Below are 17,803 nucleotides of genomic sequence, written 5' to 3' on the forward strand. Positions count from 1 at the left end.
AGAAACCGTCCGTAAAGGGAGTTATTGCCGGTGTAGAAACCGGTCCTCATGGGAGGTGTACTTTTAAGACTGGGCTGCACTGCACCTGTATCATTAGCCTTATAAATCATCCTCCAGACTGCCCTACTAACAGAAACTCCACTGAGCTGAAAGTGACCCCCAGACTGCCCTACTAACAGAAACTCCACTGAGCTGAAAGTGACCCCCAGACTGCCCTACTAACAGAAACTCAACTGAGCTGAAAGTGACCCCCAGACTGCCCTACTAACAGAAACTCCACTGAGCTGAAAGTGATCTCCAGACTGCCCTACTAACAGAAACTCCACTGAGCTGAAAGTGACCCCCAGACTGCCCTACTAACAGAAACTCCACTGAGCTGAAAGTGACCTCCAGACTGCCCTACTAACAGAAACTCCACTGAGCTGAAAGTGACCCCCAGACTGCCCTACTAACAGAAACTCCACTGAGCTGAAAGTGATCTCCAGACTGCCCTACTAACAGAAACTCCACTGAGCTGAAAGTGATCTCCAGACTGCCCTACTAACAGAAACTCCACTGAGCTGAAAGTGACCTCCCTCCCAGTTGTACTGGTTCCTCTATACCGCCCCACAGCATCAGTACTGTCAGTGTTAATATTAAGTGTCCCAAATAAAACCCTATTCCCTATATAGTGCACTACTTTTAACCAGAGCCCTATGGGTACAGTACCAGGCAGCTGTAATGTAATCCTTCAGTCTGGTGACAAGAGTGATTCAGGTCATAAAGAGGAAATTAATGACATGTTTGTTTTTTCTCTTGGACTGTCACCATCGATCAGAGATCATTAACAGACCTTTAATACAAGATTATTTCTGAGAAATGGTGTTAGGGCTCTTTAAGGGAGACTTTTGAGAGCAACTATAAAGTGGCTGGCTGCTGGTGCTATCAATGCCTTTTAATTGATGCCTCATAGAGCTCCATAAATATATTGACTAAGCAAGTGTCTCCACAGTCCATCGATGGGTTTCTTACCTCCTCCTGGAGCAGAGCAGATGCAGTTTCCCCGGGCTTTGTCTCCGTGTGGGACCCAGCAGCTACCAGGACAGCAGTGCACAGGTAACATTACCCCTCCTCTCAGCAACACCAAGGTCGTGGGTTCAATTCCCCCCGGGATCACACACATACTAAACTAGATACCGTTCGCTTTGAAAGACCCTTAAGTATGAGATTTGATACCATTTTTAAAATGGTTTTCCTGCCTTGTGTGTCCATCCGAGGATGGAAAACGTTCCTTAGACACTGAAGCTGTGATTTTGACGTTGTTGTAACTGTTTGTTTGTAGGTGTGCACCCCGGTCCTCACAGTGGTGGTATGGTGATGATGCAGCTGACCCTGCCCCCTAACCACCAGCCCAGAGCCCACTCCCCTTCACAGTGGAAACACAACAGATTCTACAGTCTGGATCACACACGCAGCCAGAGGTCCTCAGAACAACTAAACAACTCACAGGTAACTACTCAGAACAACTAGACGACTCACGGGTAACTACTCAGAACAACTAGACGACTCACAGGTAACTACTCAGAACAACTAGACGACTCACGGGTAACTACTCAGAACAACTAGACGACTCACGGGTAACTACTCAGAACAACTAGACGACTCACGGTTAACTACTCAGAACAACTAGACGACTCACGGGTAACTACTCAGAACAACTAGACGACTCACGGGTAACTACTCAGAACAACTAGACGACTCACGGGTAACTACTCAGAACAACTAGACGACTCACGGGTAACTACTCAGAACAACTAGACGACTCACGGGTAACTACTCAGAACAACTAGACGACTCACGGGTAACTACTCAGAACAACTAGACGACTCACGGTTAACTACTCAGAACAACTAGACGACTCACGGGTAACTACTCAGAACAACTAGACGACTCACGGGTAACTACTCAGAACAACTAGACGACTCACGGGTAACTACTCAGAACAACTAAACGACTCACGGGTAACTACTCAGAACAACTAGACGACTCACGGGTAACTACTCAGAACAACTAGACGACTCACGGGTAACTACTCAGAACAACTAGACGACTCACGGGTAACTACTCAGAACAACTAGACGACTCACGGGTAACTACTCAGAACAACTAGACGACTCACGGGTAACTACTCAGAACAACTAGACGACTCACGGGTAACTACTCAGAACAACTAGACGACTCACGGGTAACTACTCAGAACAACTAGACGACTCACGGGTAACTACTCAGAACAACTAGACGACTCACGGGTAACTACTCAGAACAACTAGACGACTCACGGGTAACTACTCAGAACAACTAGACGACTCACGGGTAACTACTCAGAACAACTAGACGACTCACGGGTAACTACTCAGAACAACTAGACGACTCACGGGTAACTACTCAGAACAACTAGACGACTCACGGGTAACTACTCAGAACAACTAGACGACTCACGGGTAACTACTCAGAACAACCAGACGACTCACGGGTAACTACTCAGAACAACCAGACGACTCACGGGTAACTACTCAGAACAACCAGACGACTCACGGGTAACTACTCAGAACAACTAGACGACTCACGGGTAACTACTCAGAACAACCAGACGACTCACGGGTAACTACTCAGAACAACTAGACGACTCACGGGTAACTACTGAGCTGCTGATAATTAGACATAACCAGTCAGGAGTCTTTGTAATATTCTGCATGTTGGAGCGAGGGCAGGATCAGCCTGAGCGAGGGCAGGATCAGCCTGAGCGAGGGCAGGATCAGCCTGAGCGAGGGCAGGATCAGCCTGAGCGATAGCAGGATGACTGATCTACACATCATCTTGCATCCCAAATAACTGCTCATTGTGTTATCAAGATAAGCGACTCCGAGCATCTTGCTTAGGCCCGTCTCTTCGAACTAGGGACACACTTTCCCTCTGATGGACTATATTAAAGGGTTTCTATGTCCCCTCTTTGACCCCCACGTCCCTGTCCCTCCTTTCTGCCTCTGTCCTATAGAACAGTCCCCAGCTGGGCGGCGCCAGCACGCCTCCGGCCCAGCCCCAAGCCCCAACCCACCAGCTTACCTCCATAAAGAACCTCCACTCGGCCGGCCCCACCCCCATCCCCATAATCACCCAGTTCCCCAGACCCTTCGGCCCAGGGCAGGCAGTGGACGGCAGATACCCATTACTGGGTCAACCCCTCCAGTACAACCCTGCCATCAGGCCTCCGCTGATCCACGGCACACACCACATGATCCCCAACCACCACCACGTGAGTCCTCAGAACACACACACACACACTAGACAAAGAAGGTTGTTTCGTACGACAAAATGGACCAAATCTGTGACGTGAAAATGTAAGATTAAAAGATGAAAAAAGTAGACAATAAAAGCTCAGTCCAGTCAACATGTCTGCCTCCTTTTCCTTTTCCCTCAGGGCCCAATGGGAATCCGGCATCATGGGGGGCGAGGGAGGAGACCACCGCCTAGGAAGTCATTATCATCAGATCTTAGTGTAGGTGACCCAGGTAATAGAGAGGAGAGACCATGACCCTTGGGACGAGCGAAACCATGACCCTTGGGACGAGCGAGACCATGACCCTTGGGACGAGCGAGACCATGACCCGGGGACGAGCGAGACCATGATCCTTGGGACGAGCGAGACCATGACCCTTGGGACGAGCGAAACCATGACCCTTGGGACGAGCGAGACCATGACCCTTGGGACGAGCGAGACCATGACCCTTGGGACGAGCGAGACCATGACCCTTGGGACGAGCGAGACCATGACCCTTGGGACGAGCGAGACCATGACCCGGGGACGAGCGAGGAGAGACCTTAGTTGTTGATCTTAGGGAGGGAGAGAGCCTACCTGTTCATGGTTGTTTGATCAATAGGACTGTGACGTTCCCAAATGTTAGAGGACTCCCGTGGTATTTACATATTGGCATGTATCCATTCAGGTGTATTTTGTGGCTTTTGGCAAATGCTTTCTAATGGTCTAAAGTCGCATTGTTGCTACTGTCTGTCAACACACAGTCCAGTTCAAAGTGAATGATGGCAGGTCCGTGTGGCAAATGGCTTATTTGCATATATGCCTATTGTAGCTTTGATTGGCTATGGGGCACCTGTCTGTGTCGTCTGGTTCTGGACACGACATACACGTTCTTATTGGGGTTTATTTACTGCAGTGTCTATTAATTGTCCAAACGCACGGTCACTTTCCCACTATATATTGTTATAGAATTTTAACAAATACCTTACTCAATGTCAGTTCCCAAACATTCTATGAAAGTATGAAAATGTGAAAATGACCATATCTAAGTGCTCGTCAGAGAATGTATTTTGTTTTTTAATGAAAGTGCCATTTTCCCTGGGGGGGGTGATCAGATTTTTATAAGATTTCATGTTGCTAAAACGCTGTCAGTTCCACCTCAAACTACTAAAACCGGATATTAGGCACATAGAACATACACTGCTCAAAAAAATAAAGGGAACACTTAAACAACACAATGTAACTCCAAGTCAATCACACTTCTGTGAAATCAAACTGTCCAATTAGGAAGCAACACTGATTGACAATACATTTCACATGCTGTTGTGCAAATGGAATAGACAAAAGGTGGAAATTATAGGCAATTAGCAAGACACCCCCAAAAAAGGAGTGATTCTACAGGTGGTGACCACAGACCACTTCTCAGTTCCTATGCTTCCTGGCTGATGTTTTGGTAACTTTTGAATGCTGGCGGTGCTCTCACTCTAGTGGTAGCATGAGACGGAGTCTACAACCCACACAAGTGGCTCAGGTAGTGCAGTTCATCCAGGATGGCACATCAATGCGAGCTGTGGCAAAAAGGTTTGCTGTGTCTGTCAGCGTAGTGTCCAGAGCATGGAGGCGCTACCAGGAGACAGGCCAGTACATCAGGAGACGTGGAGGAGGCCGTAGGAGGGCAACAACCCAGCAGCAGGACCGCTACCTCCGCCTTTGTGCCAGGAGGTGCACTGCCAGAGCCCTGCAAAATGACCTCCAGCAGGCCACAAATGTGCATGTGTCTGCTCAAACGGTCAGAAACAGACTCCATGAGGGTGGTATGAGGGCCCGACGTCCACAGGTGGGGGTTGTGCTTACAGCCCAGCACCGTGCAGGACGTTTGGCATTTGCCAGAGAACACCAAGATTGGCAAATTCGCCACTGGCGCCCTGTGCTCTTCACAGATGAAAGCAGGTTCACACTGAGCACATGAGCACATGTGACAGATGTGACAGAGTCTGGAGACGCCGTGGAGAACGTTCTGCTGCCTGCAACATCCTCCAGCATGACCGGTTTGGCGGTGGGTCAGTCATGGTGTGGGGTGGCATTTCTTTGTGGGGCCGCACAGCCCTCCATGTGCTCGCCAGAGGTAGCCTGACTGCCATTAGGTACCGAGATGAGATACTCAGACCCCTTGTGAGACCATATGCTGACACATGCACATTTGTGGCCTGCTGGAGGTCATTTTGCAGGGCTCTGGCAGTGCACCTCCTGGCACAAAGGCGGAGGTAGCGGTCCTGCTGCTGGGTTGTTGCCCTCCTACGGCCTCCTCCACGTCTCCTGATGTACTGGCCTGTCTCCTGGTAGCGCCTCCATGCTCTGGACACTACGCTGACAGACACAGCAAACCTTTTTGCCACAGCTCGCATTGATGTGCCATCCTGGTTGAACTGCACTACCTGAGCCACTTGTGTGGGTTGTAGACTCCGTCTCATGCTACCACTAGAGTGAGAGCACCGCCAGCATTCAAAAGTTACCAAAACATCAGCCAGGAAGCATAGGAACTGAGAAGTGGTCTGTGGTCACCACCTGTAGAATCACTCCTTTTTTGGGGGTGTCTTGCTAATTGCCTATAATTTCCACCTTTTGTCTATTCCATTTGCACAACAGCATGTGAAATGTATTGTCAATCAGTGTTGCTTCCTAAGTGGACAGTTTGATTTCATAGAAGTGTGATTGACTTGGAGTTACATTGTGTTGTTTAAGTGTTCCCTTTATTTTTTTGAGCAGTGTATAATTGACCTATATATTTTTTAATAATATCGTCTTTGAGAACTAATAATAACCTAAATAAAAGCTAGACGAGGAGAATTAAAAGAATTATGCATTCAGGAGTTTTGTCATGGCGTGAGGCCCCCATTTCTTTCATTTTTTTTGTTGTCACTCAGATGGCATAAGGCTTGGCAAGATGTGTAGAATTGCAGGACATTAGCTTTTAAACAACATTTTGTCACTCCGGCCAATAGGACAGCCTCAAATGTAAGTTGGTGACCTCACCATTGGCCAAGCCCATAACCACACCCACCACCTAAGCCCCGTTTTGATCCAGAAAAAAACCCTGTATATGTGATTTGATTATGTAACCCAGTTCAGTTTATTTATTTTGGAGTATAAATAATAATGGTCTGTGAATGGATTCCTGTTGATCATCACACTTGAGTCTTAGAACAATATTTTTTCTAATATAATATTTATAAACAATCTAGTTAAAAAAAACAGTACCTGTCAAAAGTTTTGGACACCTACTCATTCAAGGGTTTTTCTTTATTTTGACTATTTTCTACATTGTAGAATAATAGTGAAGACATCAAAACTATGAAATAACACATATGGAATCATGTAGTAACCAAAAACGTGTTTAAACAAATCTAAATAGATTTTCGATTCTTCTAAATAGCTACCCGTTGCCTTGATGACAGCTTTGCACACTTTGCATTCTCTCAACCAGCTACATGAGGAATGCTTTTCCAACAGTCTTGAAGGAGTTCCCACATATGCTGAGCACTTGTTGGCTGCTTTTCCTTCACTCTGCGGTCCCACTCATCCCAAACCATCTCAATTGGGTTGAGGTTGGGTGATTGTGGAGGCCTCATCACTCTCCTTCTTGGTCAAATAGCCCTTACACAGCCCGGAGGTGTGTTGGGTCATTGTCCTGTTGAAAAACAAATTATAGTCCCACTAAGCACAAACCAGATGGGATGGCGTATCGCTGTATAATGCTGTCGTAGCCATGCTGGTTAAGTGTACCTTGAATTCGAAATAAATCACAGACAGTGTCACTAGCAAAGCACCATCACACTACCTTCTTCATGGTGGGAACCACACACGCGGAGATCATCCGTTCACCTACTCTACGTCTCAAAGACCAAACATCTCAAATTTGGATTTCCACCCGTCTACTGTTCATAGCTCATGTTTCTTGGCCCAAGCAAGTATTTTCTTGATTGACTGACCTTCATGTCTTAAAGTAATGATGGACTGTTGTTGCTCTTTGCTTATTTGAGCTGTTCTTGCCATAATATGAACTTGGTCTTTTACCAAATAGGGCTATCATCTGTATACCACCCCTACCTTGTGACAACACAACTGATTGGCTCAAACACATTAAAACGTAAAGAAATTCCACAAATTAACTTTCAACAAGGCACACCTGTTAATTGAAATGCATTCCACCTCATGAAGCTGGTTGAGAGAATGCCAAGAGTGTGCAAAGCTGTCATCAAGGCAAAGGGTGGCTACTTTGAAGTATCTCAAATATAACATGTACATAACAAAAAAAAATGGTTACTACATGATTCTATATGCGTTTCATAGTTTTGATGTCTTCACTATTTTTCTACAATGTAGACAATAGTAAAAATAAAGAAAAACCCTTGAATGAGTAGGTGTGTTAGAAGCTTTTGACTGGTACTGTATGTGTATATATATATTCTCATTATAAACCACTTGCTGTGCACTGAAGGACCATACGGGAGTGTATTTGTTCATGTAAGAAGAAGAATTTATAGACTAGGCAGAATTCACACCTGGCTAAATACATAAACTGGTGTACCTAGGTTTTAGGGATATAATGATTCTCTCACATATTGGATTCCACACAGCAAGATTTTATTTTAGAAGGAAAAATTATCCTTATTGAAATCACTCTAGTAGTGTTTATTGGTCCACAATTACTCCCCAAAAACAGCTAAACTAAATGTCATCCCTGTTGCCACTAGAGATGATCAGCTTCTGTTGGTCTCCATGCAGTAAGTGGTAAAAGATCATGTTGTCAATAACTGACCTGGTGAATCAATCAATTCTCTCTCTGCAGTGAACAGTGGAGTCCTGGAGGTGCTGGAGCTACCAGAGGGCATCAGTCGTACGGAGGCAGACTCTCTCCTGGGGGAACTATACAGAGGAGGGGCCATGATCAAGTGGTTGTCTGAGACCCAACAGCACCAACACCAGAACCAGTCTGGTGAAACCCTGCTGAAGCACTGTGGGGCTGGGGGGGACGGTAAAAACGGTGACACAAACACTGACACTACTTCCTGTTCCAAACCCCCCAGTAGTAACCATAACGACCTGGCGTCCACCTACACCATCCTGGCTGTGTTTCCCTCCAGGTACGCAGCTCAGAACGCCTTGCTCAGACACAGTGGCCCTGCCGGCCCTGGGCCCCTCCTTACCACCACGTTCAAACTGAGAACTAGCAAGAGACACTCTGAGTTTCACAACCTGGAGAGGACCAGCTCTCAATAGCAGGGTGGGGTGCTGTAGCCAGCCAACCAGGAGAGGACCACCTCTCAATAGCAGGGTGGGGTGCTGTAGCCAGTCAACCAGGAGAGGACCACCTCTCAATAGCAGGGTGGGGTGCTGTAGCCAGTCAACCAGGAGAGGACCACCTCTCAATAGCAGGGTGGGGTGATATGTTACTAGGGCCCCTGAGAGGTTGTTCTAGGGTCTCCCACGGGGTGCTATGAGGGGCTGCCTGTCACGGGCCCTCGCCATGGCCCCTCCACCTCCACTGCTGCCATTGGCCAACCAACCAGACACCCCTCTTCTGCAAGAATCACTCACTAGTCTCCACTTCCCACCGGACTGACAGACAGACTGATGGAGTATCACTCGGTTGGCATTATCTAACAGCTTGAAAATGTGTAAAAAGGATCTGACAACACACCAATGTTGAAACACAAAGACACAGACAGAAAAACTTGAAGTTTGAAGTTCCAAAAGTGACATATTTTATTTGCAGACAGAACATGGTAAAGGAGCAGCATGTTTTATTTTATTTTATTTTGTTTTATGTTTGTTAAAAGCTGCAGTCAGAACACCCAAAGCAGGGTTGTACTCATTCATTACAAGAGGATAATATACCAAGTGTCTCTCATTGGACAAGAGTGTCTCTCTTTGGGCCGGATTCTGATTTGAGATCTGCAACGAATAACTCCAGATTTCAGTTTAAAGTGTCCCATTGACGTAAAAGCTTGATTTACACGAAAGCCTGAGTTGTGCTGGTGTATAATATCAAGTTAGGATTCGGCCCGTAGCGTCAGTCTCCTGTTTAGTCAGTTGGTGTGCTACTAAAACAGCAGATTAGAGTCTTCTAGAACAAGGTTGTGTCCCAAATGGCACCCTATTTCCCTGTATAGTGCACTACTTAGGTCTCATAGGGCTGTGGTTTTATGAGCCCTATGGGACCTGGTCTAAAGTAGTGCACTATCTAGAGAATAGGGTTCTGTTTGGGACTTAGCCCAACAGAATGTTCTTTTTGTGCCTTCTAACTGGACTCTGGTGCCACTGTCCATCCCTCTCCCAAACACCCCTAAAGACAAGACACCCCATCCAATTCCATTTGTATAAACTCTGACCCACCAATTTCATTCACAATAAATCATCACTGATATGGTAGCTAAATTATTCTCACTTTTCTACACAGTAAATGGTATCTTTGCACTGGCACAAAGAAGTGGTGTTTGTTTTGATAGTGGTTTATCGTTTTGAAGGTAAAAGATGAGAACCTTGGTGCATCTCATTGATGGTTTATTCTATTTGAGCTTTTCTAAAATGAATGGCCTTCTCACCAACCACCTCCAACCCTCTCTGTTCAGTCCACCCATTCCCTGGTTACGTATCAAATGGCACCCTATTCCCTATGGACCCTGGTCAAAAGTAGTGCACTATATAGGGTGGCCAGGCCAAATTCCTTTCATGTTTAGTTCGTTTTACCATTTGTATCCTATCAGAAGGGTCACTGGAAAAGTGTGCATTATTCACAACACACCCCCAACCCCATCATACCCAAACAAATGTCTATTTAAGATGGTTGTTGATGGTGGATTCAGGAGAGATTTAAGATGGTTGTTGATGGTGGATTCAGGAGAGATGTACAGTCTGCTGGTGCAAGATGTTTTTATTTCTGTTTGAAAACAATAAATGTTTACACCAAAACGATGTGCTTTGTCATTTCAACAACACTCCTGTCATTTGTCAAAATATGAGATTCTTTCTGCTTGCTTCATTACCACCAAGGACATACAGGTAACTGCCAACATACAGCTTCAATGCACCTTGGCATAGATTATACAAGTGTCGAACTCTGTCGGAGGGCTGCCACACCATTATTCCACGACATCATCTGGTGTTTTGTTGATGGTGAAAAAGGCTGTTTCATTCACTTCTCCAGAATCTCCCATAAGTGTTCAATTTGGTTGATATCTGGTGACAGACGGCCATGGCATATGGTTTAGATCGTTTTTCATGCTCATCAAACCATTCCGTGACCACTTGTGCATGGGGACATTGTCATCCTATGGAGGCATAGCCATGGTTACCAAAATAATGGCCTACCCAGCATTTTCTACATGTTAGCATGATGGGATGTTAACTGAACCACACCTGTGTGGAAGCACCAGCTTTCAATATACTTTGTATCCCTCATTTACTCAAGGGTTTTCATTATTTTGGCAGTTACCTGTATAATTTATCATATTAGCTACAGTAATTGTGTTCTTGTAATAAACATTGAATTTAACACGGTTTGTTCTCCATAGGATATCATCCAACGTAAAATATAAAAGCCCCAGAGAAACTCTACCTTCAATATTGTGGTGTTCGTCCTACAAGGAGAATCTATGATATTTTGTTTATTGTGCCGATAGTATGAACCGAATTTCAAGGTTGGAGCGACAGTGCCCACTGGTGGACTTGTTATTATTGCATTTTCACTACCAATGGCGTAGAGCAGAGGCTCAACTCGGCAGAAAATCTGAATTCCTCCAGTAGGTGGCGTATGTTCATTGTTTCGCGCATCATGCAAATATAATTTGTATGGAGATGTGCGCCTACACATGTAGACCGTACTTGCTACAAAGTTACAGAAAGCTAAACCAACAACTACACAAACTGAAATTGGATACGTTGTAAACGCAGGTCCAACGAGAAAAAACCTAGCTAGCGAAGAGCCATTTTTTTGGGAGCATCTGATGACCTAAAGTGAGTGATGAACATGAACTTCTCTGGTCGCTGTATTGTACTGTCAAATCCTCCCACATGTTTCTAGTATGACCAGCGGTTTTCAGTAACAAGTATTTATTTATTCAGTTGTCATATTGGCAGGTTTGATAGCTTCTAGCGTAGTGTTTTATATGCAATGCGATCTCCTCGTAATTAACAGTCAGTGTTCACGAGTGTCCTGACGAGAAGGAACATTTTTATAACTATGTCAAGCAAAATCGGGCATTATCAGCTCATTGTTATGGATGTATCTTAATGAATTGAGAAAACAGCTCCCAAGTTACTTTGCTGTTATTCTGTCTGCAGACTAGGTCGTGATTGTGTTTGTCGTAGCTAGCTGGCTAGCTAGCAAACAAGAGATCATAACGTTGTTATGGCAACGGAACATAAGGACGAACGACTGGGTCGCATCTCTAGCAACCAAAATATGAGAAAGTATCAATTCGCTTATATAAATGAAAATAAAAACGAAACAAATTTTATTTCTATCGGTAAATATGTGCTTAGTATTGTTTTATTTGGCAACAGTGGTATAAGCGAGATAAACAGCTTAAACAAACGCAACGGAATAAACGTTATTCTTGGTGCGGAGGTGGTGACTGTGTGTAGTTGGCTCGGAGGCGTTTACGTATCCTTACGTATCCACCAATCCACAGAACGGATGGGCGGGAGCTCTGCCGCGTTTGGCGGAGAGACCTGTATTATCTTGTTATGCAGCGTTCAAAACAACTGGGAACTGGGACTTCAGTGCGTTTAAATCAAGATCACTGACCTCATGATTTGACCTCGTATTTTTCAGAGTTCCCAGTTGTTTTGAACTCTGCATCAGTATATCGATAATTATTGAGTAGACGCAGGTCTAGTATCCGCGTATCCATCTGAAATCCATAAAGCAGAAATGCTAAACTGACCTTAGATCAGGCATTCTACTCCGATTCACACATCGAAACCGAAACAAGGTAAATGCGTTTGGTTTTCGTATTGTCAATGGCAGTCGACATATACTACATCTCGCTCTGAGTTGAAATTAGTGTTGTTTAAACTGAAACGGGTAAGTTCTACTTCATGCATGATAGATCCAGTTTTCTGCTAAGTTATGGCACGATTTAGGGTGCGTTCGTAAAATTCACTCTCGTCTGAGTGTGCCAGAACGAATGCTCAACACCGGTTAACTATGACCGGTGTCAGTCAACGTCGGCAAAAACATTTTTTTGCTAGCAGCACTGTTACAGTCACCAATGCTCTAGATAACATGACAACAGCCTAACCAGCTCTGCTAAGGTGAGTAAAATAGAGTGAGGCGTTCCCTAATTCTTGTCTGGGCGTAGCTAGCTAACTTTAGCCAGTTAGCTTGGGTGTTTGACTGCCATTGTGAGGTCAGAACGCTCGGATCAAACCTACTTCTGACCAGAGCGTCCAGTGTGCGCTCTGTACGCGCAGAGAGCGAAACGCTCTGAATTTACCAACGCCCAGAGGCCACTCAGACATTCCAGAGTGAATTTACGAACACACCCTTAAAATCATTCAAGAGTAGTTTTTGGTTATTTGTTTTAACATCCACAGCATTTTAAGAGATCAGTTCAAGGAGAATACATTTTAAGAAGAGATACGTTTTACAATCTGAATTATTTGCATCTTTTTAGTCATAGATAGGCTAAACCTCCACATGACCATGGTTTATTTGCATGCCATTCATTCTAGGTGATGAACCTCTCAGAGGAGAACAGGACAGTCGTGGCCTCTGGTGTACCAGACACACTGTCCAGCAGTCGCATGGCAGACAAGCTGGTTATTCACTTCCAGAGCTCCAGAAGCCACGGAGGAGATGTAGAAAACATCAAGTACCCGACCAGCTTCAAGGGGGTGGCTTTTGTTACATTTGAAAACACCAGAGGTAACAGAAATACTGTAACAAAAGTTTTCTTAGCTGGGATGTAGTTTTGTTACATATATGCCTATAGATCATAACAACAAATGTATTGTAACAGATGCTGAGACGGTAATCAGAAAGAAACAGATCATGTGTGACAAGGAGTTCCCTCAAGACTACCCTATCACTGTATACAAATTCACCCAAGACGTGAGTACAGTCAGGCAATCCAATCAATCAACAGTAAATCAATACAGTTAATGTTTCTATTCCTGCATGGAAGGAACAGTAGCACACAGTACAGTACACATACTGACTGATCCTATATTCATCATTCCACAGGTGTTGTTCTACGTGAACGCTAAAGTGGACCTGTCAATCTTCGGTGACGAGGAACAGCAGGAGACCGTGATCCAAAGCTTGCGGTCTGCTCACAGATCAGTGAGGATCTGCCTTCTACCCAGCCAGGAGGGTAAAGCTTCAGTGGAGGGACCCTTCTCTGCCGTCAGGGCCCTGAGAGAGGACCTGCTCCAGCGGGCCACTGCCAGCAGCAGCAGTCACCCAGGGGAGAAGCACAGGGCTCCATCGAGCTCTGGTTACTCCCTGACCTCTGTGGCAGCAGGGAATGGGGTATCCCAGGTCAGCAGCAGTCATGCCTGGGAAAAGCACAGAGCTCCATCTCCATCAAGCCATGATCATTACCTGAGCTCTGTGGTAGTAGAGAGTAGGTCTTCCAGGGTCAGATCTGGTGATGGTGCTGAGGTGGACTTCCGGGTCAGCAGTTACCCCTGGGAGAAGAAGAACGGGGCAGCTCCCTCAAGCGCTGATCATTCTCTGTCAAGCTCTGTGGCAGGAGGGAGTGGGGCTTCTACAATAAATCAATCCTTGGAAAAGCACCGCAGGGCAGCTCCATCAAGCTCTGATCATTCTCCGAGCTCCATGGCATCAGGGAGGAGTGGGGAATCCAAGGTTGTCAGCAGCAGTCACACATTAGAGAAGTACATCGCTCCGTCAAGCCAAGATCCATCTCCGTCAAGCCAAGATCCATCTCCGTCAAGCCCAGTGGCAGCAGGGACCTCCAAGGTCAGCTCAGGTGGTGATGTTGACGTGGAAGAGGAGTCCACGTGGGTGGACACAAACATATTTCTTTACATTCAGAGATTTTCTAAAGACCAGTTTGACCAATGTTTTAGGAACCACAGTGTGTCAGCTGTGTTCGATGACAATGATATGGCCGACCTGACTCTGATATCGCTGAGAGGAGGACGCAACAGCAAGGGTCTCTCTGAAGTCCAACTGACCATATCAGAGCTGACTGATTTGGTCGCTGTTTGGCAGTCAACCCTGAGAATCCACACTATAGACTATAGAAAGCAGGACGTGCGTGAGAGAAAGAGGCTGCTGCAAATCTGTGCCGAGGTAAACGACCTTTATGAAGACGTTCTGTACGTGCAGAAGGAGTTTAGTGTCCGGGTCATCGGTCCCTCTATGTCCAGTCATCTCTTTAGTGAGTGGGTGAAGCATAGAATTGATCTGCTGGATAAAGAGGACTTGTTGTAGTGGTAGTCAGAATGGGAATCATTTTACCATTCTGCAATAGCAGCTAGTGCACGAACAGCTTTTTGCGCCGTATATATTGATAGCACTGTGAGACGTTTTCAAGAGATTTCTGTGACAACTAAATAGTATTGAGTTTGTGTTATTTGCTGTGCCTCAACAAGGATGCTGTTTTGTGTCAAGCTAGCCATGAGGGCATAACTAGATAATAGACTAGAAACTACATGTTAAGGAGTCAACACTAGAGGGTGCTGTTGTACCGAATATACACCATTTGTTCCATTAAATCAATTCTTTCTGTGTGTCCTGACTGTCGATCCACCTGTGTATTTATTTGGGTCTGTAAACCGCCACCTCAGCTGAGATCATGCATGGGACAAATGAACTATGTCATCAAGGACAATATCTCCTGTCTCCACCATGATTAACTAAGTACAGTACCAGTCAAAAGTTTGGACACGCCTATTTTCTACATTGTAGAATAATAGTGAAGACATCAAAACTATGAAATAACACATATGGAATAATGTAGTAACCAAAAATGTGTTAAACAAATCAAAATATATTTTATATTTGAGTTTCTTCAAAGTTCCCACCCACCAGGTCGCTGTTGTAAATGAGAACTTGTTCTTAACTAGTCTACCTGGTTAAATAAAGGTGAAATAAATTTTTATTTTATTTTTATTATTACCTTGATGACAACTTTGCACATTCTTGGCATTCTCTCAACCAGGTTCATGAGGTGGAATGCATTTCAATTAACAGGTGTTCCTTGTTGAAAGTTAATTTGTGGAATTTCTGTCCTTCGTAATGCGTTTGAGCCAATCAGTTGTGCTGTGACAAGGTAGTGGTGATATACAGAAGATAGCCCTATTTGGTTAAAGACCAAGTCCATATTATGGCAAGAACAGCCCAAATAAGCAAAGAGAAACGACAGTGCATCATTACTTTAAGACATGAAGGTTAGTCAATCTGGAAAATGTAAGAACTTTGAAAGTTCAGCTGCAAAAACCATCAAGCGCTATGATGAAACTGGCTTTCATGAAGACCGCCACAGGAAAGGAAGACCCAGAGTTCCTTCTGCTGCAGAGGATAAGTTCATTAGTTACAGTAACTGCACCTCAGATTGCAGCCCAAATAAATGCTTCACAAACTTCAAGTAAGAAACACATCTCAACATCAACTGTTCAGAGGAGTGAATCAGGCCTTCATGGTCCAATTGCTGCAAAGAAACCACTAAGGAGAAGAGACTTGCTTGGGCCAAGAAACATGAGCAATAGACATTAGACCAGTGGAAATCTGTCATTTGGTCTGATGAGTCCAAATTTGAGATTTTTGGTTCCAACCACCGTGTCTTTCTGAGACGCAGAGTAGGTGAACGGATGATCTCCGCATGTGTGGTTCCCACTGTGAAGTGTGGAGGAGTGACGGGTGGGGGTGCTTTTACTGGTGACACTGTCAGTGATTTATTTAGAATTCATGGCACACTTAACCAGCATGGCTACCACAGCATTCTGCAGCGATACGCCATCCCATCTGGTTTTCACTTAGTGGGACTATCATTTATTTTTCAGTAGGACAATGGCCCAACACACCTCCAGGCTGTGTAAGGGCTATTTGAACAAGAAGGAGAGTGATGGAGTGCTGCATCAGATGACCTGGCCTCCACAATCACCCGATCTCAACGGAGTTTAATTGGTTTGGGATGAGTGGGACCGCAGAGTGAAGGAAAAGCAGCCAACAAGTGCTCAGCATATGTGGGAACTCCTTCAAGACTGTTGGACAAGCATTCCAGGTGAAGCTGGTTGAGAGAATGCCTAGAATGTGCAAAGCTGTCATCAAGGCAAAGGGTGGCTACTTTGAAGAATCAAAAATATATGTTGATTTGTTTTTGGTTACTACATGATTTCATATGTGTTTTTTCATAGTGTTGATGTCTTCACTATTATTCTACAATGTAGAAAATAGTAAAAATGTAAAAAAATCCTTGAATGAGTAGGTGTGTCCAAACTTTTGACTGGTACTGTATGTCATCAAGGCCAATATCTCCCGTCCCAATCTCATAACTATGCACAGTGCATTCGGAAAGTATTCAGACCCCTTGACTTTTTCCATATTTTGTTACAGCCTTATTCTAAAATGGATTCATATTTTTTTTTTCTATCGTCAATCTACACACAATACCCCATAATGACAAAGCAATACCCCATAATGACAAAGCAAAAACCGGTTTGTAGAAATACCCATTTAAATAACTATTCAGACCCTTTACTCAGTCCTTTGTTGAAACACCTTTGGCAGCGATTATAGCCTTTTTGGGTATGACGCTACAAGCTTGGCACACACATTCAGAGACTTGTCCCGAAGCAACTCCTGCATTGTCTTGTCTGTGTGCTTAGGGTCGTTGTCCTGTTGGAAGGTGAACTTTCGCCCCAGTCTGAGATCCTGAGCTTTCTGGAGCAGGTTTTCATCAAGGATCTCTCTGTACTTTGCTCCGTTCATCTTTCCCTGGATCCTGACTAGTCTTCCAGTCCCTGTCGCTGAAAAACATCTGCCACCACCATGCTTCACCGTAGGAATGGTGCCAGGTTTCCTCCAGATGTGGCGCTTGGCATTCAGGCCAAATAGTTCAATCTTGGTTTAATCAAACCAGAGAATCTTGTTTCTCATGGTCTGAGAGTCCTTTAGGTGCCTTTTGGCAAACCAAGCGGGCTGCGATGTGCCTTTTACTGAGGAGTCGCTTCTGTCTGGCCCCTCTACAGAGATGCTTGTCCTTCTGGAAGGTTCTCTCATCTCCACAGAGGAACTCTGGAGCGCTTTCAGGGTGACCATCGGTTTCTTGGTCACCTCCCTGACCAAGGCCCTTCTCCCCCGATTGCTCCATTTGGCCGGGCGACCAGCTCTAGATGGAGGCCACGGTGTTCTTGGGGACCTTCAATGCTGCAGAAATGTTTTGGTATGCTTCCCCAGATCTGTGCCTCGACACAATCCTGTCTCGGAGCTCTACGGGCAATTCCTTCGACCTCATGGCTTGGTTTTTGCTC

The 17,803-nt window shown here is 45.1% G+C and overlaps 2 protein-coding genes across 6 annotated transcripts in view; both read left to right on the top strand.

Annotated features, from left to right (window-relative positions):
* The window catches only part of LOC120051520 (R3H domain-containing protein 1-like), a 51,848-nt gene extending 41,578 nt beyond the window's left edge, over positions 1–10,270 (top strand). For 3 of the 4 annotated variants that reach the window (XM_038998435.1, XM_038998437.1, XM_038998436.1), the window contains 5 exons: positions 992–1,095; positions 1,322–1,488; positions 3,035–3,292; positions 3,458–3,548; positions 8,145–10,270. In XM_038998435.1, the coding sequence (XP_038854363.1) occupies positions 992–1,095; positions 1,322–1,488; positions 3,035–3,292; positions 3,458–3,548; positions 8,145–8,575 (1,051 nt within the window). In that variant the 3' untranslated portion in view covers positions 8,576–10,270. The remainder of the gene's footprint in view (positions 1–991; positions 1,096–1,321; positions 1,489–3,034; positions 3,293–3,457; positions 3,549–8,144) is intronic. The other variant, XM_038998438.1, reaches the window with a different exon arrangement.
* Positions 10,271–12,034: 1,764 nt separating this feature from the next.
* On the top strand, positions 12,035–15,266 carry LOC120050576. Of its 2 annotated transcripts, none has more exons than XM_038997168.1 (4): positions 12,035–12,383; positions 13,034–13,226; positions 13,321–13,412; positions 13,545–15,266. In XM_038997168.1, the coding sequence occupies exons 2-4, from the start codon at positions 13,037–13,039 to the stop codon at positions 14,760–14,762; spliced, it is 1,500 nt and encodes a 499-aa protein (XP_038853096.1). In that variant the 5' UTR covers positions 12,035–12,383; positions 13,034–13,036; the 3' UTR covers positions 14,763–15,266. The 2 variants fall into 2 exon arrangements, with proteins under 2 accessions (XP_038853096.1, XP_038853095.1); XM_038997167.1 differs by having other exon boundaries at positions 12,035–12,291.
* The last annotated feature ends 2,537 nt before the right edge of the window (positions 15,267–17,803 follow it).

This window comes from Salvelinus namaycush, chromosome 7, assembly GCF_016432855.1.
Source record: "Salvelinus namaycush isolate Seneca chromosome 7, SaNama_1.0, whole genome shotgun sequence".
NCBI classification, from domain to species: domain Eukaryota; kingdom Metazoa; phylum Chordata; class Actinopteri; order Salmoniformes; family Salmonidae; genus Salvelinus; species Salvelinus namaycush.